Source organism: Microcaecilia unicolor, chromosome 7, assembly GCF_901765095.1.
Source record: "Microcaecilia unicolor chromosome 7, aMicUni1.1, whole genome shotgun sequence".
Taxonomy (NCBI): domain Eukaryota; kingdom Metazoa; phylum Chordata; class Amphibia; order Gymnophiona; family Siphonopidae; genus Microcaecilia; species Microcaecilia unicolor.
The window spans coordinates 171,484,194-171,502,105 of NC_044037.1; the positions used below are offsets into that span (position 1 = coordinate 171,484,194).

Sequence of the window (17,912 nt, forward strand, 5' to 3'; positions counted from 1 at the left end):
AGCCATAGAAGTATTTGGGCACACCTAAATGCGGCAAGGGCACACATAACTTATAGTATTCTGTAAGTGATGCATGTAACTGGGAGGCATATGCATGTTGTGGATGCCCCCCCCCCCCCCATTGCATTTGTGCACTCTGCTACTTATGCATACCCTTAAAAAATAGCGCTTATGGCATTTATGTGCATAAGTGCTAATTTTTTGTGCATTTACATGTTGAGCACCTTGTTATAGAATTGCCCTTCACCTGTATAGTGTTGCTGAAAATTCATGGTTAGGGGACTTGTATATTTAGTGGCTGCTGCTAAACAAATAGCCAGTTAGTTTTAGACAGAAGTTGAAGACATGTCTGTTCCAACTGGAGTAAAATAGCAAGATATTTAGTTACAGGGGAGTGGATAGAGGTTGCACCCTTAAGATTGGAGATGGTAGGAATAACGTTTTGACCAATTCCTCTTTGATTCGTCAGCGTTTTCAGACCTTCTATCAATCTTTATACTCGGCTGATTCCACGATTCATCCAGAAGCAATTGAGGCTTTCTTATCATCCCAAGCACTTCCTTCCTTAACAGAAGCGCAATGTTGTGCTTTGGAATGCCCGGTTCATGTGGATGAAGTCACTAAAATCATTAAGGATCTTCCAACTGGGAAAGCCCCTGGACTAGGTGGTCTACCAAATGATTTTTATAAGATGTTTTGGGGGTGGGGGGCGCTTGCTCCTATAATAGTTGAGATTATTAATGAAGTTCAGAGTGGGCAGGATCTGCCTCCCTCAATGATGAAAGCTTGGATTGCGGTGATCCCAAAACCAGGTAAAGACAGGACAAAGTGTTCTTCCTATCACCCCATTTCCATTCTTAATTCTGATGTTAAAATAATAGCCAAGGTTCTACCTAATCGACTAGCAAAAGTTCTACCTGATTTAATCCACCCTGATCAGGTTGGTTTTGTTCCTCAAAGGCAGGCCAAAGATAATGTTTGTCGTATGATTAATTTGCTACGTGTAGCTAGAAAGCTCAAGATTCCCAAGTGTCTTCTTGGATTAGATGCTGAGAAGGCATTTGATCATGTTCATTGGCCTTTCATGCTTAGTGTCACGGAGCGATTTGGTCTTGGGCCGGGATTCCGGAGCTGGACTAAAGCACTCTACAAATCTCCTCGAGCCTGTGTGCGTGTTAACGGTGGAAACTCTCCTACTTTTCTCTTGTCTAGAGGTACACGTCAAGGATGCCCTCTCTTGCCAATGTTATTTGCTTTGGTTATGGAACCTCTTGCTATTGCTATACGTTCTAATCCTAATGTCTCGGGTATTATGGTGGGTGGTCGTGAATATAAACTGGCGATGTTTGTGGATGATATCCTTCTCTCTCTAACCAAACCACTACTTTTCTTGCCTAATCTAGTAAAGCTTTTAGCCGAATATTCCTCCATTTCGGGTTTTAAACTCAATACCCGACTGACCCAAATTAAATGCCTCAACCCTGCAACACTTCACTATCAAAGATCGTATTGGACATTAACAAACCCTTCTACCTCTAACCCAACTTGACTGAATCTTATCTTTCCTATCCCACTATAACATCTTTTGTACTTATCCCCTACCGGACTTGGCGAATGCCTTTACGGTATTATGTAAGCCACATTGAGCCTGCAAATATGTGGGAAAATGTGGGACACAAATGTAACAAATAAATAAATAAATAAATATGACTAAATCAAAAGTCATGGCTCTTGGGATTTCTCGTCCGGTTTTACAATCTCTACAACAAGCCTTTTCCTTTCGCTGGGTGACCCGAAGCATTAAGTACTTGGGGAATCATCTAATTAAGAACTTTTCAGATTTATTTTCAGCTAATTACCCTCCCCTTTTTCGGGAATTATATAAAGACCTGGAGGCCTGGAGCACCTTTGAATTATCATGATTTGGCAGGATAGCCACACTGAAAATGAACGTGTTGCCACGTTTGATGTATCTATTCCAGGTTTTTCCTCTTCGTTTACCTCGTAAGTTTCTCTCGGGATTGCAGAATCATCTCCTCCATTTTATATGGTCTAACAAACGGCATCGACTCCCTAGATCACTACTTTATCGGGATCGAAAAAAGGGTGGACTGGGCGTTCACAATGTTTACTGGTACTATAAGGGTGCTCAGGTTCGGGCTGCTCTTGAATGGTTCCATGCTAGCCCTCAAAAGCCGTGGATAGGTTTGGAATAGGTTTCGGTCGGTTCTTGCCCTTTGTGTTCATTAATGAGGCTTCCACGTAGATACCATCCATTGAGCAAAGATGCGTGTCCCTCGATTCTGACAACCTTTTACTAATGGGATGGTTTATTTGCCAAGCCTGACTCAGTTTTATCCAAACTTACACCAATAACATATAATCTACTCTTTCCACCTGGCCTAAAACCAGGGACTTTTTTCCGTTGGTGCTCCCTGGGCCTTGAGACTTGTGGTCAACTTTTTGATGATGAGGCCTTCATCCCATTCGACACCTTGGCTGAAACCTATGCAATTTTTCAGAATGAGATTTTTGCTTATACTCAATTGAAACACTTCCTCTCTGCCGCTGAAATAAAGGCCAAGGTGATTCAAGAGGATTCCTTTCTTGAAGATTTGTGTGAAGACTCTAAGGGGACGAGGGGTCTTGTATCTTGTTTGTACAATTACCAACATAAGCAAATGCAGCCCCACATGCAGCATCGATTGCACTGGCATCAGGAATTGGGCGTGACGTTGGGAGATGAGGATTGGACCTTGCTCGAAAATGCCTTACAAAGGATCTCTATTTTCATTCCTTTTAAAGAAAATGCTGTAAAAGTTTTATATAGGTGGTATCTTACTCCAGCCCGTCTTCACCACATGTTCCCTATGGTATCACCGTTGTGCTGGCGGGAATGTGGGCAGAAGGGTACCATGGGCCATTTTTGGTGGTCCCGTGTGAAGGCTCGGGCTTTCTGAAAGGCAATTCAATATAGACGTCAGTGTTGGTTCTCTAAGCCCATAAAGTGGTCCCCTGAATATTACCTTTTCCCTAAGAAACCTCCAGATCTTACTAAATCACAGGCCTTATTGGTTCGTTATGCTATGTCGGATGCTAGGGTTACTCTGGCTGCTCAATGGAAATCTCCTTCTGTTCCGTCTTTGGTTAAATGGTTAAATAAGCTGTGGTACATATGTGAAATGAAGAGAGACTGGGCCATTCGTTGCCATACTCTGTCCAAGTGGGAAGCTATCTGGAATCCTTTCCTGAAACACTGTTCTTGTTGAAAGCTCGAGGTTGGGAAGGGGAGGGGGTGGGGGTGCTGTGGGTGTTTTTTTTTTTTGGGGGGTGGGGGGGGCTAATTATAAAATCCTGAGAGAAATCTTAGAAGTACATAAACATTTGTTACGCTAGGTTTGAGAGTTGAATGCATATTGTTCATGTTCTCTCTGGTTATTGGAGATTGTGTTCCTCCAGTATTGTACTGTACTTGATTAAGTAGCCGGTTGTGGCCTGTTTGCCTTTTGCTATGTCTCTCAATATTTAATAAAGACTTCTATAAAAAAAAAAAAAAAAAAAAGAAACAGTAGGTGTAGCAAGGGGCATAGGGCGGGGCAGGTGTCGGGTTTTTCTCTAAGAAGTTGGCAACCCTAGATAAGAATGACTCATAGATAAAAGGACCCTGGTTTACTGATGAGATTTTGAAGTCTGGACTTATAGACAGTATGATAGCCTGAACATAATGTAGACTTTTAGACATAGCAAATTTATCAATGATTTTGAAAACTGATTCACATCAAATTATATAGTAATTCATCCTGCAGTTCATTTTTGCTCCTAAAATTTGCCAATAATCCCATAATTTAGGCCATTTCATTTTCAAGTTTTGCCTGAACATTCTCAGGCTTGTGTTTTTTCCTCTAACTTTTATTCAAAACATTTCAAAATAATCCATCAACCTACAGCCTTGCTGGTAATTTACTGCTTGGTTTTACTGATTTCCCATCCTGATTCTAAACCTAGATACCAAAAACACAATCTCAAATAGATATGGTCAGATGACAGAATCTATCAGGCCCGTTATACAAAATTAGCTAAAATAAATCCAACAAAGTAGTTGCCTACTGATGATACTGTCAAATATTCTTTAACATTATACGGGTACCATCTCTGCTCAATTACCTTGATGAATCCTCCTTTTCTATATTCTTATATTTTTTATATTTTGCACACACTGTGACAGATTCCTACAGCACTGTCCATGTTAACTTTCTGTAACTTTTCTGCATTTAACTTTCACCAAAGAACTAACAAACATGCTTAGTTTGCTCAATATCACTGACACAGGGAAAGAAATGGCCAGCAGGAAAAAAGTGCCCTTCTATAAGCCTCTGGTGAGGCCCCATTTATAATACTGTGTGCAATTCTGGAGCCTGCATCTTCAAAAAGATATAAACAGGATGGAGTCGGTCAGGAGGGGTGGCTATAAAACTAGATAGTGGTCTCTGTCATAAAGCATATGGGGACAGACATATAGACTTCAATACATATACTCTGGAAGAAAGGCGGGAGAATGGATATGATAGAGACATATCTCCACGGCATTAATGTACAGGAGGTGAGCCTTTTTCAAATGAAGGAAAACTCTGGAATTAGAAGGCATAGGATGTAGTTAAGAGGCTATAGGCTCAGGAGTAATCTAAGGAAATACTTTTTCATGGAAAGGGTGGGGGACTCAAGGAATAGCCTCCCAGTGGAGGCAGTGAAGACAAAGACTGTGTCAATTTATGAAAGCATGAGACAGGCATGTGGTATCTCTCAGAGAGAGGCGGTGGTAGTGGATGCCGAGGATGGGCCATTTGGCCCTTATCTGCTGTCATGTTTCTATGCTTACTAGGATTTTAAATAAAGACTAATAAGTTTCTCAGAAATGAAGAGTCCTGATAACAGTAAGACCAAGAAGTACTGATTTCAACAGGGTATCCATACCCCATATTGTATATACAGTTACAAAGCATCTTAATTTCTAGTAGTCATATTGGTCCTGGCAAAAGTTGATCTTCTTAGAAGACTGTATATACGCTTTTTAAGATTGCTTACATTTCCTCCTTAGATACTATAATTTTAAAAGCATGTGCATATCAACTTTCAATAATTCTTATATTTGTCCAATTAAGCCCCTCCACCCTCGATACAGGAAAGCAGCCTGTGCTTGCTTCCTCTTGCCATTTTGTTCAATTCCTTACCCATGTGACTGATATGCTGTCCAATCAATTTGCCTTTTGGGAGAGATGTCACTCTGATACTGTTGTCCCAATGTCCTGCGCTGAACAGCAACTTTCCATCATGTGACACGACAAACAACTTTGTAGTGATATCCAAACCTGGTGTGAATGGGCCACTTACAGTACGCTGGGTTCTGCAGACAAAATTTACAGTGAATTTGGCTATATTAAAAAGATTAAAAACTTGCATCAACGATCAATTACTTTTAAATGAAGAAAACATCATCATATTTTAATCTATTGTGTCCTGCTTTTGGTCTCTTGATAGATGACCCTTGACCCCCCCCCCTTGTATACGTGAAAAAAACATGCAGATGTGTGGATTTTGTAGCACTATTCAATTTTTCACTGAGTAGGTTAAATTGTAGGACCATAACAACCTGGCCTCCACACAAAGTATGTTTCATCTAATATTCAAAAAGTAATATATTCAAAGCTGGCCAGTGAACATACAATTTCAATACCTGTATATTTTAAAAAAAACCAAAAAAATGATATGGATAGTACCAAGTTTAAAAATCTAGCTGAATGGCTCAATACTATCCATATACTGTAATATCGGGCTATGCTTGGAGAGAGCAGGTTTGAAAATTATCTGGACAGCAGCAATATTTAGTGGCAATCTGGATAAATTATCTTTTAGTTTAAGCCTGCTAAACAGCAGGTCTAAACCAAATGGATGGTGCCAGTGGTGACTGCATTATATGTGTATTCAGCATTGCTGATTATTAGGGCAGTTTTATAAATCGAGTGTCCACATTTATGCAACCCGTGCGGACATAAAAGTACAGAATACTATCACTTATGCAAGTAAGCGTACACTTCAGTGAAAGTGACAGGAGGGCAACTATTTACTGTTCTGGCACAGCACATAGATGCAAGAGGGGGTTCACATGGATGAAACATGGGTGAGAGTTACACCTATGCATGTAAGCAAAGTTACTCACCTGTAGCAAGTGTTCTCAGAGGACAGCAGAATGCTTATTCTGATGGAACTTCGTACAGTAACCATTCCCCAGCATCTTTCTAAAAGCATCTGAGAGCAACATGTGCATCTTCCTGCCTACCACCGTCATGTGGGATCAGGTCAGTCTATTTCTATAGCTTATAGAACACATTTCCAAGAGGTGGGCGGGACAGTCACAATAAGCATCCGCAGTTCTTGGTGAACCCTGCTACAGAAGAATAACTCTGCTTTCTCCAAGGACAGGCAAGATGTCATTATTCTGTCTGATGAGACTCCCTAGATATCTGGCTGTCCAAAATAGAAAGGGAAAAAAAAAGGCCAGGCAAGGCCTATTGGGGGGGAGGTAGAGTTGGATTTTGGACCCTAAATAAGTTCTGAAGAACTGTTTGACCACAATGGCTGTCAATTTGGAAGCCCTGTTCCAAACAGTAGTAAGATGTGAAATAATGGATTGCAAACCTTCTCAATGGATGCTGAACACAGGTGGGCTACTGATGCAGCCATGGACCTGACATTATGAGCCATGACATGACCTTCCAGAGACAGAATAGTAGATGCAGTTTGTAAACTAATTTGAAAGGGTGCTTTTACCGATGGCAGCCCCTACTCTATTGGGGTCAAATGAAACAAAAAACTGGCTGGACTTTCTATGGGTTTTAGACTGCTCCAGATAGAAGGCCAAAGTTATTTTACAGTCCAGAGTGTACAGTGTGCTTTTTACCTTGTTGGGCCTCAGGTTTGGGGGAAAATGTTGGTACATCAATTGATTGGTTAAGGTGGAACTCCAACACTATGTTAGGAAGGAACTTCGGATGCATGCACAAAACCACTCTGTTATGATGAAATTTTGTGTAAGATGGATTGGCTAATAAGGCCTACAGAGCTCACTGACTCTGTGGGTGAAATTGATGGACACCACAAATAAGACCTTTCAAGTCAGGTGCCTTAGGTAATAGGTGTCAAGTAGCTCAAAAGGAGCTTTCATCAGCTCGGTAAGGATAACATTCAGATCCCATGACATGATGGGGGGGGGGGGGGGGGGGGGCTTGATGGGAGGTTTTAACAAAAGCAAACCTCACATGATGTGAACAGCTACGGTATGGTGATAAGCACCAACTGCATTGAGGTGAACCTTTCCCCCCTCCTCTACCCCTGGGTTCAGAATCTCTCCCTTGCTTTTCCCTCTTTCCCTTCCCCTCCCCCTCCTCCACCCTGAGTCTAGAATCTGTCTCTTTCGTTTCCTTCTTTCCCCATTCTGTGCTTCTATCTCTTTTCCAAGCTGAAGAGCTCTTTAGCCTTTCCTCATACAGGAGGAATTCCATCCCCTCTATCATTTTGGTCGCTCTTCTTTGAACCTTTTCTAATTCTGCTATATCTTTTTTGAGATACAGCGAACAGAACTGAACGCAATACTTAAGGTGATGTTGCATCATAGAGCAATTCAGAGGCATTATAATACTTTTGGTCTTATTTTGCATCCCTTTCCTAATAATTCCTAGCATCCTGTTTGATTTTTGGCCAACTGGGCAGAAGATTTCAGTGTATTGTCTACAATGACATCTAGATCTTTTTCTTGAGTGCTGACTTCTAAGATGGACTTTAGCATCAAGTAACTATGATTAGGATTTTCTTCTCAATGTGCATCACTTTGCATTTGTCCACATTAAATTTCAGCTGCCATTTGGATGCCCAGTCTCCCAGTTTCCTAAGGTCTTCATGCAATTTTTCACAATCCACATGCATGTTGACAACTTTGAATAGTTTTGTGACATCTGCAAATTTAATCACCTCACTCATCATTCTGATTTCCTATTCCTATGCCTAGGGGAAACTAAGAAATAAACCTAATCTCTAGTACAGAAGAAACCTTTTAAAGTTCTCCCAAAGCAAATAAGATTGTCTTAAAATAGCAATGATTTTCTTGGGTGAAGGAATTTATGGTCTGTAATGCCCTGTTCAAAGAGAATAACTGCCAATAAGAAACCAAATTAAAAAAAAAAGATATAAAATATTTGGGTAACGAAATGGATAAATCTGTTCAAACACAGGTCTCCACCTGTTGTGCAACGCAACTGTATTTCATGTGTAAAGCTAAGTACTGTGGGGGCAATTCTATATGTGGGCGTCTTCATTTAGGCATCTCAATACCACACAGTGAAAGGCCATAGGCCTGGTGTAACTGCAGTCATGTAAATGTGGCAGGGACTTGCAAAACTTACAGTAGTCTGTAAGTTACATGTATAAGTGGGAGTTCCACCCACTGCCTGTCCTTGTGTATGCCACCCTTACATTTTACATGCTATGTCACTTACACCTGCCATTACTGAATAGTGCGTAGGCACCCTGCTGGTACTTTCACAGGAAAGTGTACCCTTATGCACCCAAATGCTAGTATTTTATACATTTACATGTGCAAAGGGCACATAAATGCAGATAGTCAGTTATAGATCTGTTCCTTGTATGTGCAGACTTTAAATGAGTTAGGGAAAGACGTGGCTGTTTAGATTCAGTCCCTGTTCCACAAATTGGAAATTAAACTATCAAAAGCAAAGGTTTATAAAAAGAATTACTAATAGTCCCATATTATGATTGTACTGTTATACTCTTTCAATATGGCAAAATTAAAACATGCTCTCTAGAATGGAAGAATAAACACAAACTAATTGCCTTTTTTATTCTAGCACCTTAGTTGTATATATTTTTTTAGATATTGTTAGTAAAGCCCACCTTTCTTTCTATTTGCCCTATGCACTAAACGAAAGGTATCAGGATGGACAATGTCTAATGCTGAGTGCGGATATATACCTGTGTGTAGTTTTTGTTCAAACCCAAACAAAAAAGCCTCATCAAACTAAGGGCCTGATAAACAACTGCATCTTTCCAGGTCTACTTACTTTGAATTTGTCAGAGTTTGGTCTTTAAGGAATGTAAAATAGTTGGAGATATTTTTGTCATACGGTAGCCAGCCATGGATTCCAATTATGCAGTTCTGATTTATTGTTATCTAGCAAGGACAGAAAAAGTAGCAATACTGAAGGTCAGGTTGGCAAATGACATTGCTAACTTTAGAAGAGCCAGGTGACATATGAAAGATCATTTTCGTTTGTGGACATGCATTACACACATTTTCTTTTATCATCAAAATTGGAGCAAATTTGGTGCTTCTGAAAACTAGTAATAGATTTGCAGAGCAAGGCAGTGATTTCTCAGCTCTGCAATTGCAGGTCAGTTCTGACAGCTCCTGACAACACAGTATAAGGTCTCACTTTAAAAGACACTGATAATCATGCTGGTATGACAGAGAATCATGGTGGTATGATAAAGAAATGCACATTAGTGTATGAATTATACTGTTGTATACTTATCATCCAAGTTGGATCCATAAAGAAAAGACTAATACAATGAGCTACAGTTTATCTTTCATATGCTTAATATGTAGGAATATAATAATAAGGGTGCCATACTTCGGGATAGATTTCTCAAAAGACTGATTTCATCAGTTCGTCAAGCCCATTACAATTCTACAAGGAACACAGCCTTTTTTTGTGTAGCCCCCTCTACCTGGAATTCCTTGCCTCAAAAAGTTAGACTTGAATCTGCTAATCCAAAATTCAGATCCCTATTGAAAACATACATTTTTGAGAAATCTTTCAATGTGCAGTTGGCTGCAGATGAAGCTATAGGGGTTTATTAGTGCTGCAATCTCCCTCCCTTTACATAGATTAATGTTATTTTCTCCCTTTAGGGACCCCCCCTTCCCCCCACCCACCTTGTCTGCCTAATCTCCTACTCTTTCCTTTAAACACTGGAGTTCCTTTCCTAATCACTGAGTTTTTATTGCTTTTTTTTTTTTTTTTAATTCTTACATAAGAACATAGGAACAGCCATACTGGGCCAGACCAATAGTCCATCTAGCCCAGTATCCTGTTTCCAGCAGTGGCCAATCCAGGCACAAGTACCTGGTAGAAACCCAAATAGTAGCAATATTCCATGCTACCAATCCCAGGGAAAGTAGTGGTTTTCCCCATGTCCATTTCAATAACAGACTATGGACGTTTCCTTCAGGAACTTGTCCAAACCTTTTTTTTAAACCCAGAAACGCTAACCGCCATTACTACATCCTCCAGCAACGAGATCCAGAGCTTAACTATTCATTGAGTGAAAAATATTTCCTCCAAGTATTTCCATGTAATTTAAATTGACTGACCCCTGGTCTTTGTATTTTTTAAATGAGTGAACCGTTTTGATATTATCAAAGGAAAGGTGGTATATCAAATAAAGTAAGTCATAAACTATATTAAAAAGATTAGCACATCTTAGCTCTTAAAATGAAAAGAATATTAATGTATCAAAATATGAAAATAGATTCTTATTAGAAGTAATTCCAGACATTCCAACCACTTGCCTCTGAGAAACTGCTGTGGGGTAGTTAATGAAACTGGTGGAATGTGGAATAGATAGGGAAAGATTGTGGCTGGGATGCTGGGTTGGGAGTGGGCAGGTTGGGGTGGAGGTGGGTGACAATGGGGATAGAAGATTAGAGAGGAGTTGGGTTACAATATGGGGAGGATAGGGGGTGGTGTGTGGGGTTAGGGTGGAGAGTTGATTTTGTGGGGGTGGGTTGTTTTCACTTGTGTTATTTTTTTTAATTGTGGGATTTAAATTTCAATTGTATCTTGTTTCAAGCATGTAGCGAAATGGAACTAAAAAATGTACAGAGCTTGTTAAGGCCACAGCAAAAAAAAGGAGGTAAAAACCGTCACGGAACCGTGAGATATAGAACAAAAAAAGTGAGGAGGACGAATGAGGATTGTTAAGGACCATCTTAAAAAGTAAACAAGGTGTCCTCAAAGATTACTTTTGGCTACATATATAACTTAAGATGTCAAACTTTCAAAAGAAAGGTAAGTCAAACTCACCAGTGTCTCTGGACTTCCCTGTGATATGAAAGAGCGGGACTGGTTCTTGGGGACAATTGCCTTGACGATGGGTATTTTGTCACTGATTCCCTAATTGAAAAGAGGGAGAGAAGATCTATAGTAGCAGTAACATAAAATAGTCAAATAGTCATACCCAATGATGCATTGTATTAACCATCTAATTCCATTTTCCTACAACTGATAACATTTAAAAGATAAATAGCTGCAGTTAAGCAAGGATAAGATGGCCAGTTTGGATTATTTAATATTTATTATTTGCTTTACCTGAAAAAATGCAGATGGATATCCCTCTTACCCTGTGGGGCTCATTTTCAAAGCACTTAGGCTTACAAAGTTCCATAGGTTAATATGTAAGTCTAAGTGCTTTGAAAATGCACCTCCACATCTTATTCTCTACATATTACCTCCCATATATCTGAATTGAGAGAAAGAATACCTAGCCTAATACCTCCTTCTTGTGCCTACTCCTCTCCATCAACAAATAAATACAATTTAGTCTACAGATTCTAGAAATCAATTGAATGAGAGTTTAAAACAAATGAACAAACAAACAAACAAACAAACAAACAAACAAACAAACAGTTTAAGCTATATCTGATGACCTGGGCAATACAGCAACTTTACAAGCATACTATCATTATAACTTATTATTCAATAAACTATATTTTATACCAGGCTTAAAGGTTATATAGGACTAAATATGTGCAGGTGTTACCTCTATGAAGAAGCTCTTGAGCTCAAGGAGATGCAGAAAAAGATTTGAGATGTCCGTTTTGGCTTGCCTCTGCATGATTTCATCTACAGACAACCTTACAGGATGAGGTTCCTATGTCACAGGTTTTAAAAAGACCCCCCCCCCCCCCAACAAACAAGTGTTACAAATTTTACATATGAACTGCAAATCAACAAAATACAATTCATTGACTTCACATTTTCATTCAATGCTTAAACCCACACATGCTCAATACACATTATAATCCATAACTGATAGAGGATCAAAATTGTCTTGCCCTACTTAATTTTGAAAATTCAGGTGAATTTTAGCTAGCCTCAAAAATACCTTTCATTACAAGAAGAACTATGTCTACTTTGGAACAAGTGGGGAAAGCATGTAAAGTAAGGCTCTGTTTTTTTTCTAATCCCTCTACAAATGCGCATGTATACGTATGTGTATCTGTGTTGTCTCTTACCAGGAGGGGAGAAGAGAGGGATGGTTTCAATGGATGATAACCTAAACAGTTCATTTGTTTGGAAAGAACAGTATTATAAACCTAACAGAGGTCGCTGTCAACACACTGAAGGACAGAGTTCACAGTTTAACAGAGTGTCACCAAACAAAGGCAACAGGTATTGCTGTGCTTCTCTATCAGTAGGTGGCAGTACACATATCAACCAATACCAAGCTACTCTGTTCACTGCCTAGGTGTCACTACAGCAATCATTCATACTACAGTTTAGTTACTAGGTTTCACAACAGACTTTACAACAAAGAAAATAAAATACGCATCTGATTCATTAAGATCCACTCCACCATGCATATCGGTAGTCGGCAGTTAGAGATAGAGGAGGCGGCGGCTTGATTGGGAAAGCTTGCAGATATTGTTTCATGGAATTATTTCCAACTTTTCTGTGTGTGTGTGTGTGTGTGTGGTGTGTGTATATATAAGTATATTATAGAATACCAAGATAGCTAACCAAATACAGACAGGACAGGTTCTTTTACTGTTCTGTGTCCAGTTATCCAGTTAGTGGAATAAATATCACTGCTCACCAGATAACGTCTGACTCCACCTTTGCTCTGCCCTGTACCATCCTGTCTCTATCTAGATAGCACTGGGGCGGACTAATGATAAATGTGTGTGTGTGTATTTACGCGCATTAAAAACGCTAATGCACCCATTGCACCGCTTAGTAAATATAGGCATAAGAGTCAATCAATTTTTAGGGGGTCTTTTACCAAGGTGTGCTAATATTTAATATATTCCTATGAGTGTCTCAGTGTTTGGTGGCAGCTGATTTTTAGAACAAGCTAAAAATACTAGCGCACTTTAGTAAAAGACCCCCTTAGTGCATTATTAATGACTTAAAAGTAGTAATGAAACAATTGGAAAGATGCCAAACTTTACCATGTCAAATTCACTTTTTCTATTATATTCAATTAATAAGCAAATAATAATTTTTAATTGAATTTAATTTAGAAAAACATTCATATTATGTTTGTACCTCCAAAGAAGTTTAAGTAAATTACAATATGTCACACACAAACATACTAACATAGTAGATGATGGCAGAGAAAGACCTGTACGGTCAATCCAGTCTGCCCAACAAGATTAACTCATATGTGCTACTTTATGTGTATACCTGACCTTGATTTGTATCTGCCATTTTCAGGGCACAGACCGTAGAAGTCTGCCCAGCACTAGCCCCGCCTCCCACCACCAGTGCTGCCACCCAATCTCGGCTAAGCTTCTGAGGATCCATTCCTTCTGAACAAGATTCCTTTATGTTTATCCCACGCATTTTTGAATTCCGTTACTGTTTTCATCTCCACCACCTCCCGCGGGAGAGCATTCCAAGTATCTACCACTCTCTCCGTGAAAAAATACTTCCTGACATTTTTCTTGAGTCTGCCCCCCTTCAATCTCATTTCAAGTCCTACTACCTTCCCATCTCCGGAAAAAAGGTTAATTTGCAGATTAATACCTTTCAAATATTTGAACGTCTGTATCATATCACCCCTGTTTCTCCTTTCCTCCAGGTTATACATGTTCAGGTCAGCAAGTCTCTCCTCAAACGTCTTGTAACGCAAATCCCATACCATTTTTGTAGCTTTTCTTTGCACCGCTTCAATTCTTTTTACATCCTTAGCAAGATACGACCTCCAAAACTGAACACAATACTCCAGGTGGGGCCTCACCAACGTCTTGTACAGGTGTATCAGCACCTCCTTTCTTCTGCTGGTCACACCTCTCTCTATACAGCCTAGCCATCTTCTGGCTACGGCCACCGCCTTGTCACACTGTTTCTTCGCCTTCAGATCCTCAGATACTATCACCCAAAGATCCCTCTCCACGTCTGTACATATCAGCCTCTCACCGCCTAACACTACTACTACTTAACATTTCTAAAGCGCTACTAGGGTTACGCAGCGCTGTACAATTTAACATAGAGGGACAGTCCCTGCTCAAGGAGCTTACAATCTAAGAGACAAGTGAACGGACAGTCCCGACAGGGGTGGTCAAATTGGGGCAGTCTGGATTTAGTGAATGGTAAGAGTTAGTTGCCGAATGCAGCATTGAAGAGGTGGGTTTTAAGCAAAGACTTGAAGATGGGCAGGGAGGGGGCTTGGTGTAAGGGCTCAGGAAGGTTGTTCCAAGCATAGGGTGAGGCGAGGCAGAATGAGCGGAGCCTGGAGTTGGCGGTGTTGGAGAAGGGTACAGAGAGGAGGGATTTGTCCTGTGAACGGAGGTTACGGGCAGGAACATAGGGGGAGATGAGGGAGGAGAGGTAGTGAGGGGCAGCAGACTGAATGCATTTGTAGGTAAGAAGGAGAAGCTTGAATTGAATGAGGTATCTGATTGGAAGCCAGTGAAGTGACCTGAGGACAGGGGTGATATGAGTAAATCGGTTTTGGCGGAATATGAGACGTGCCGCAGAGTTATGAACAGATTGAAGGGGGGATAGATGGCTACGTGGGAGGCCAGTGAGGAGTAAGTTGCAGTAGTCAAGGCGAGAGGTAATGAGAGCATGGATGAGAGTTCGGGTGGTGTGTTCAGAGAGGAAAGGGCGAATTTTGCTGATGTTAAACAGGAAGAAGCGTGAGGTCTTGGCAGTCTGCTGGATATGCGCAGAGAAGGAGAGGGAGGAGTCAAAGATGACTCCGAGGTTGCGGGCAGATGAGACGGGGAGGATGAGAGTGTTATCAACTGAGATAGAAAGTGGAGGAAGAGGAGACGTGGGTTTTGGTGGAAAGATGATGAGCTCGGTCTTGGACATGTTCAGTTTCAGGTGGTGGTTGGACATCCAGGCAGCAATGTCGGATAGGCAGGCTGATACCTTTGCCTGGGTCTCTGCGGTGATGTCTGGTGTGGACAGATATAGCTGGGTATCATCAGCATAGAGATGATACTGAAAACCATGAGATGAGATCAGGGCGCCCAGGGACGTCTCCCGTGGATTTCTACTCCCTAAGTGCATCACTTTGCATTTCTTCACATTGAATTTTAATTGCCAAACCTTAGACCATTCTTTTAGCTTCTGCAGGTCCTTTTTCATGTTTTCCACTCACTCCGGGGTGTCCACTCTGTTACAAATCTTTGTATCATCCGCAAAAAGGCAAACTTTACCTTCTAACCCTTCGGTAATGTCACTCACAAATATATTGAACAGAATCGGCCCTAGCACCGATCCCTGAGGCACTCCACTACTCACCTTTCCCTCATCCGAGTGAATTCTATTAACCACCACCCTCTGGCGTCTGTCCATCAACCAGTTCACCACGTCGGGTCCTATCTTCAGCCTGTCAAGTTTATTCAAGAGCCTTCTGTGGGGAACCGTGTCAAAAGCTTTGCTGAAATCTAAATAGATTACGTCTATAGCACATCCATGATTTAATTCTCCGATCACCCAGTCAAAGAATTCAATGAGATTCGTTTGGCATGATTTACCTTTGGTAAAACCATGTTGTCTCAGATCTTGCAACTTATTGGCTTCCAGGAAATTCACTATCCTTTCCTTCAGCATCGCTTCAATACTTTTCCAATAACCGAAGTGAGGCTTACCGGCGTGTAGTTTCCAGCTTCTTCCCTATCACCACTTTTGTGAAGAGGGACCACATCTGCTCTTCTCCAATCCCACGGAACCTCTCCCGCAATATCCTGGCGTGGATCCCGTCCGGTCCCATAGCTTTGTCCACCTTTAGATTTTCAAGTTGTTCATACACACTGTCTTCTGTGAACGGTGCTGTATCCACTCCATTCTCATATGTACTTTTGCCAGTCAATCGGGATCCTTCTCCAGGATTTTCTTCTGTGAAAACAGAACAAAAGTATCTGTTTAGCAAATTTGCTTTTTCTTCATCATTATCTACATAGCGGTTCGCAGCATCTTTCAGTCTCACAATTCCCTTTTTAGTCTTCCTCCTTTCACTAATATACTTGAAGAAATTTTTGTCGCCCCTCCTTACATTTCTAGCCATTTGTTCTTCCGTTTTCGCCAGACGTAGTATCTCTCTCTTGGCTTCTTTCAGTTTCATCTGGTATTTCTCTCTGTGTTCCTCTTCTTGAGTTCTTCTGTATTTCATGAACGCCAACTCTTTAGCCTTTATTTTCTCAGCCACTTGCTTGGAGAACCATATCGGTTTCCTTTTCTCTTGCTTTTATTTACTCTCCTTATATAAAGGTTTGTGGCCATAGTTATAGCTTCTTTCAGCCTGGATCACTGTCCTTCCACTTCTTGTATGTCCTCTCAGCCCATCAGCTCCTTCCTCAGGTATTCCCCATTTTACTAAAGTCAGCATGCGTGACTTTGAGTTTTGAGTGGCTGCCCTCCACTTCAGCTGTTATATCAAATCAAACTGTTTGAGGGTCACTGCTGCCCAGGTGGGCACCCACTCAGATATTTGACACACTATCCCCATTTGTGAGCACCAGATCCAGCGTCGCTCCCTCCATCGTGGGTTCCATCACCATTTGTCTGAGCAGAGCACTTTGAAAAGCATCCACGATCTCTCTACTTCTTTCCGATTTCACAGATGGAACCTTCCAATCTACATCCGGCAGATTGAAATCTCCCAGCAATAGCACCTCTCTCTTCTTTCCCAACTTTTGAATATCTGTGATCAGATCCTTATCTAGTTCCTTCGATTGTGTTGGAGGTCTGCAGACAACACCCACATGGACAGAAGTTCTATCATCTCTTTTTAAGGTGATCCATATCACTTCTTCCTTTCCCCAGGCCCCTGTCATTTCAGTCGCTGCAATATAGCAAAGATACATACCTGCAGCAGGTATTCTCCGAGGACAGTAGGCTGATTGTTCTCACATGTGGTTCGATGTCTGTGTCGGCCCAGGAATCGGCATTTTGCAAGCAAAATATTTAAAAAGTTTTGCGAGAGTCTTCTGGCGCGCATGCAGCGCGCAAGTGCAGACCAATTTCCCGCCTGTCGCGAATGCGTTCCTCAGTTAAATCAAAAGCGTAAAAAGAAACAAATCAACTCCAAAGGGGAGGTGGCAGGGTTTGTGAGAACAATCAGCCTGCTGTCCTCGGAGAATACCTGCTACAGGTATGTATCTTCGCTTTCTCCGAGGTCAAGCAGGCTGCTTGTTCTCACATGTGGGGTATCCCTAGCAACCAGGCTCACTCAAAACAATGAACATTGGTCAATTGGGCCTCGCAACGGCGAGGACATAACATAGATTGACCTGAAACCATAAACAACTAACTGAGACAGCAGCCTGGAACAGAACAAAAATGGGTCTTGGGGGGTGGAGTTGGATTCTAAAACCTGAACAGATTCTGCAGCACCGACTGCTGCATCGGGTATCCTGCTGAAGGCAGTAGTGAGATGTGAATGTGTGGACTGATGACCACGTTGCAGCTTTGCAAATCTCCTCAATGGAGGCTGACTTTAAGTGAGCCACTGATGTCACCATAGCTCTAACATTGTGAGCCGTAACATGGCTCTCCGGATCAGCCCAGCTTGGGTGTAAGTGAAGGAAATGCAATCTGCTAGCCTAC

General features: G+C 41.2%; 1 protein-coding gene across 1 annotated transcript in view; it reads right to left on the reverse strand.

The window, feature by feature from the left end:
* The window catches only part of NBEAL1 (neurobeachin like 1), a 502,828-nt gene that overhangs the window by 56,029 nt on the left and 428,887 nt on the right, over positions 1 to 17,912 (reverse strand). The window contains 4 exon segments of the mRNA XM_030208867.1: positions 5,229 to 5,401; positions 9,129 to 9,238; positions 11,154 to 11,243; positions 11,890 to 12,000. Of these exon segments, the coding sequence (XP_030064727.1) occupies positions 5,229 to 5,401; positions 9,129 to 9,238; positions 11,154 to 11,243; positions 11,890 to 12,000 (484 nt within the window).